At 45.6% G+C, this 6,000-nt stretch overlaps 1 protein-coding gene across 1 annotated transcript in view; it reads left to right on the top strand.

The window, feature by feature from the left end:
* MAP1B (microtubule-associated protein 1B) overlaps window positions 1-6,000 on the top strand; it is a 104,716-nt gene that overhangs the window by 73,831 nt on the left and 24,885 nt on the right. Inside the window, exon 3 of the mRNA XM_008570474.1 lies at window positions 5,519-5,601. Within this exon, the coding sequence (XP_008568696.1) occupies window positions 5,519-5,601 (83 nt within the window). The remainder of the gene's footprint in view (window positions 1-5,518; window positions 5,602-6,000) is intronic.

Raw genomic sequence — 6,000 nt, 5'->3', positions numbered from 1 at the left:
TACCCCAAAATTTTTTTTTTTTTTTTTTTTTTTTTTTTTTCCTTTTTGTCTTTTTTCGTGTCCGGCAATGGACCGTAACCCTTAGTGTCGCGCCCGGACCGGACCAGGACCGGCAACGGGATCGCAACCCTCGGTGTTGCTCCCACACCTCGCTCAGCCAGTGAGCGGGAACCGGTCTGTATGTGGGATCCGAACCCTCGGCAGGAGCACCACCGCGCTCCCAAGCGGCGCACTGTAGCAGTGCGCCACCGGGCCGGCTCTCCAGAATCTTCTTTGACCCTAAGATTTCTGTGTCTTCACATTGGAAATTTTTATAGTGTTGAGTCACAATATCAAATGTCTTTTCCAAAGGTAATCTGCTCTGGTTTTCATGTGCGCAGGGAGCTGGAAGGAGTTGGTAGGTGAAGACAGGGCAGCAGTGGGTGCGAGGTGACAGAGCAGGGGGCAGAGATATGGGACAGGAGGGCTTTTCTCCTTGCTGGAGCTCCTCCTCCCCCCATCCCCTGGCCCTGACCCTTAGTTCCAGTTATTAGGACTGAGAGTCCATCTTCTCCCTTTCATACTGAGTAGCAATTAAAGGCTTTCTTTATTCAGTTTACCGTTTCTAGATTATGCTTGCAAATTGTTAATTTTTCAGGAAAAGAAGTTGTAGCAATAAAATCTTGGCTTGTGATTATTAATGGAAATGGAAATTAAATATTCATCCTCAAGACATAGTTATCGTCCTCTTAAAGACAACTTAAAAGGTTTTAGCAATACTAGTTATTATTTCCATCAAGGGTTTTCTCCCATCTCTTAGCCTCTTTGCTACTTTGGATCTAGCATCCTTTTCTTTGTGCTGGGCTGTTTCACTAGCAGCTGCCTGCCTAGCTGAGACTGTGCGGGGGTTGCTCTGGCCCCAGCAGAGATGTTACAACCTGCTAGCTGCTATATTCTGGGGCCCATGCGTGGGATGTGTGGGGGGCAGAGAGAAGGGTCAGCCATGTGCAAGAGAGAAGTTCTGAGCTTTGTGGGGGTTTGGTTGTGGCTGTGCGTCAGTGGGAGTTGTCTCTTATTTCAGCCATGGTCATCTTCTGAAACCAGGGAGAGAGCCTGTGGGGTGGGTGGGTGTGTGTGTGTTTAGATAAATCTCATACTCTATAGAGAAAAGACCTTATAAGCATCCTAGAAATTTATAAACACAGAAAATAATATTTTGCTTTAAGAGATTTCAGAATCACCTGGATGTAGTAAAACATAGACCACTAAAACAGCCCAACCTTAAAAGACACATAGATTCAATTAACCTGTCAGATTTTCAAAAAGGAAAAAAAATCCCAGCAATAACTGAAAACTACAGGCTCCTTTTGAGTTCCACACATGGCTTTGGGGGAGCACAGACAAAAGTCTCATTGTCCACGAGGCCCCTACTGCTTCACAGAGTCCCCAGACCATCCTCTTTTGATTCTGAGGCGGGGCAGATCCCTTGTCGCCCGCGACAGTCTTCATCCAGGTTGAGCCTTCACAATCACACTGAGTTTTATGGGGGAAGACCTTGAAGACTTTTTCTTATTGAAGCAGTAAGTGACACAGTCATTCTCAAGCCCCCGGTTTGATTCCCTCAGACCAGTGCTGAGGAAGTTAACTGTCACTGGGGCAGCCTCGTGGTCTCCCTGTGTGGTGTCGAGTGGAGCGTGCAGACTGTAATGGCGGGGAGAGGCTGGAACTGTTGTTTTCTTTCCTGGGAACTTCTTTTCTGAAGCAACTGAATGAGACCTTTGCAGGCAAGGGTGGTGGCCTCGCCTTCAGAATGCCTGGCCTGTTTCCCAGCGTGAAACATTCCCCAAATATGCAACTTTGTGAGCGTCCCAGCGCCTGTGCTAAGCGAAAGCCGCCTGTCGCGGGAGAGCTGGCACCCCAGGGGTGGGGGCGTCAGGCCCCTCTGTCAGACTCTGGCTTTGCCAGATGCCGGGGAGGCCCAGCCCCTGGTTACGTCCTCCCGGGGAAGAATCTGGCCCACAGTCCAATCGTGACAAGAGTGAGAGGCTTCTCTCTCTCCCTTTAAATCCCCTCCTTCGTGCAAATCCAATCCTATAAAAAGGCTTTTGTTGAAGGAGCAGCCACAACATCTTAGTGCACGTCTGTGTCATTCCTGTCAGTATTTCCAAAGATGGACGGAAAGAACATCGTTAGTTGAATTCCTGGGCATACTGATCTGAAAATTGACTTAGGAGGAGTAGAGGTAAATGGCAGCTGTCATATGGCATTTGTTTTCTTTGCAAGTGATGAAGCCGAAGCGGAAGGGAACTTCTGGTGGATGGTAAGAAGCCCCTGCCAGGGAATGCCTCGGCAGCAGGACCTCACCCTGTGTCTGGGGAAGGGCGTGCGTGTGGCAGGAGCTGGAGCTGTGGTTGCTGGACAGGCATTTTGAAGGGTGCAGTTGGCGGGGCTGGGGCCATCGTGTAGGATCACTTAGGAAAGCAAGGGGCTGTGATTTTATCGCCACCTCTGGGGGAGGGAGCCACTTCTGTGTACCTTGCCCAAGTCTGCTTTTGTAGATTCCCACACAATATAGTCATGACCACAGCTCAGTGCCCGAGCATTATGCTGCCTGGTGCTTTGGGTGCTCACGTCCAAAAGTGTGACCAAGGAAATGACTATTCACTGCTCCTTGGTCTTCAGCTTTTGCTTAATTTTATCTCAATTTAGTTCCTGCTGAGATCTTTGTTTCAAGGAGGGCACTGATGGAAGGACCTAGAAAGAGGACTGGTTTTTCCACTTTTCATTTTATCATGTGCTGATTCATTGTGATTTACTTTTGCTTTAGCTTTAAATGTACATAGTTGTCAAAAACAAAGACAACCAAAATTCCAAAAACCAATGTCCAACACATTGCAAAATTCAGCATTCACCATAAATGAAATTTCTTTCCCATGGTTTAGTTTATTTTTCTTAAGCCTCCATTCTTTGCCTGATCAGATGGTTTAACATTGTTCTGTTTGGGAATTTCTTCATTTTTGGGTGTTTGGAATATCCCATAATTTTACCTTCTTTTATGTGGGTATTCTGCCACTCTTGTACTTTTGGGGGGAGGGGGTACAATATTCCTCTTCTGATGTTTTCTGGCTTCTTACTTCTTTAAGCCCATCTCTGATTTTATTCCTTTGGTCTTTTCCCTAGTTCTCCATTGGCATTTGATGTCTGTGCCTTGTTTACTTTTCCAAATCCTGGTTCTAGTAACTAGTACCATGGACTGGTGAAGTAGAAGGGCTCTCAAGCCGGGAGACCTGGGTCCAAATCCTGGCTCAACTGCGTACTGGTTGTGTGACGTTGGGTTAGTTAGTTCTCTTCTATAGACTCATTGTTCTTTACAGTAAAGGGGGATAATCACAGTACCCATGCCACGGAGCTCTTCTGGGGATTAAATGTTCCACTCTTAGAACAGTGCCTGACACCACTGTCATTTAGTTTGGGCTTCTATGTGTGATGTGGGGTGTATTGGTAAATATTAGCTGTTAGGAAACATAAGATAGACAAGAATGGGCTGGGTAATGTGGTAGTGCTAAGTATTTCAACATGTTGCTGTTTCTATGGTACCTCTGGTCCTTGATGATATAAAGGGGGAAAAACCCAGCTAAACTCTGTACCCTGGACGGCTTTCTTTTTGTAAAATTTTGTTTTGTTTTGTAATTGCTTTATTGAGATATAATTTACATACCTTACAATTCACCCATTTAAAGTGTACTATTCAATGGTTTTGGTATGTTACATCACTAATTTTTAAAGTTGTGATAAAATGTATATAAAACACAAAATTCGCCATTTTAACTATTTATAAAAGTACAATTCAGTGGCATTAATTACATTCACAAGGCTGTACAACCATCACGTCTATTTTCAGAATATTTTCATCACCCCAAACAGAAACTGTATCTATTGAGCAATAACTCTCCATCTTTCCACTCCTAGCCCTGGTAACCTCCAATCTACTTCTCTCACTTTATGAATTTGCCTGTTGTAGATATTTCATATAAGTAGAATCATACCATATTTGTCCTTTTGTGTCTGGCTAATTTTATTTAGCAAATATTTTCTAGGTTCATCCATGTTGTAGCATTATCAGAACTTCATTTCTTTTTTATGGTCGAGTAGTATTCCATTGCATGGATATACCATATTTTATTCAATCATCCATAGATGGACATTTGGGTTATTTCACCTTTCAGCTATTGTGAATAATGCTGCAATTAACATGGCATACAAGTATCTGTTTGAGTCCCTGCATTCTTGCATGGATATACCATATTTTATTCAATCATCCATAGATGGACATTTGGGTTATTTCACCTTTCGGCTATTGTGAATAATGCTGCAATTAACATGGCATACAAGTATCTGTTTGAGTCCCTGCATTCAGTTCTACCTGGGAGTGGAATTGCTTGGTCATTTAATAATTCTATTTCAGCTTTTTGAAGAACTGTTGAAATATTTTTCTGAAAAGCAGTTGCTTTGGGTCGTTCCTCTCTTTTTGTGTTTCTCTCCCATGGTGTCTGTTTTTCTCATGCTCTGTTCTCTTTCCTCCTGTCTCCTGAGCTTCATTGTACTTCTGAGCAACAGACATATTCTTGTCTACCCTCCCAGCCACGTGTCTCCCTCCCACTTTTCTGGGGAAATGCCCCTCTTCTCTGTTCCTTCTCAGCTGGAAGAACATAAAGCATTAACTCAGGCCACACATCTACCTGCTCACTTTCAACTTATTGTGGAGGGAGCGGGGAGTCTTTGTAGAAAGCCTCAGTCCCTCTTGGCTGGAGGGTTGGTTCAGCTACAGGAAGTCAGAAGGTGGAGCCAGTGGCCCTGCAGAGTCTCCGCCCTCCTTACATGGCTTCCTCATCCCACACAGCACCTTGCTTTGTTGTTCTCCATCAGCTTTTGCTTGACCTTAGGGGGCAATTTGGCTCACCCTGTCCAGCATTTGCTCACAGTTTCTCTACTTTTCTGTGAGCAAGTGAATTAATTAATGGATGCTCCAACAGACTGTAAGCCTGCCTCAGACAGCCATTCTGGGTGTTGGGCTAATTGTTAGCTGGGGTTCCTGTACGTCATTCATTTCACAGTAAGGCTCCCAATTAATCTCAGCACAGTTCTCACCAGAAGAAAGGCTGATACGGAGAAACATCCCCAATTACCATGAGAAAGGAAATGTCAAGAGCCCCGTGGAGTTTTCCTGGCATCCACCCCTAGTCTGGATGAAAACCGCCATTACTGCACAGAAGCTGCCTGGCGATCAACCATGAACAGTGGGGTGTGAGAGCGTGCGGAGTCCCAGGCCACACAGACCCAGCTCCAGGAGGAAGCTGCTGGGGGTCCGCACCCGCTTGTTTAGTGGCACCAATTGTGTTTCCCAAGATAGTGTAGAGAATCCGGTGCTGTGTGCCACATTGGAGACAGAAATTCCTCGGCTGTCCCAGAAGTGGTTGGGTCACTTTTCATCTGGAAAAGCTAAAGCTCTCCTCTTTTGTATGTATTTTTGTGTCTGCAGGACAAAAGATCCTTCATCACCGAAGTGACGTTTTAGAAACAGTGGTCCTGATCAACCCTTCTGATGAAGCAGTCAGCACTGAGGTAAGCACTCTGCTCTGCAGAGTCTGGGGCAGGGCCTCACATGCTGGACAGGAACCTGGCTGATTAGAGGGCTGGTCAGGTGGGGCAGGAGAGGGACACGGGAGAGAGACATACTGGGCCTGGGGATCTTCCTTAACCCCCAGTTAGTGGCTCATTCTCTGCATCAGTACCACCCCAAACTGCCCCTCCTGATAAGGTCAAAGTGGAAGATGCTTGCTGGAGCTGTAATATTTTGTCAAGGCAAGGATATATAGAATTTTGGGTGTATACGGGGTGTGCACTGCTAGGATGGAGTCTGATAGAGAAGTAACAGGGGAAATAGACTGTAAGCCCTCAGGCCGGACATGCAGGGACTAAACTTGGAGAATAATAGCGTCTCAGATGCAAGCCCCATTCAGA

This window comes from Galeopterus variegatus, unplaced genomic scaffold (genome assembly GCF_000696425.1).
Source record: "Galeopterus variegatus unplaced genomic scaffold, G_variegatus-3.0.2 Scaffold605, whole genome shotgun sequence".
NCBI classification, from domain to species: Eukaryota; Metazoa; Chordata; class Mammalia; order Dermoptera; family Cynocephalidae; genus Galeopterus; species Galeopterus variegatus.
This window is presented reverse-complemented; position numbering and strand designations above follow the sequence as displayed.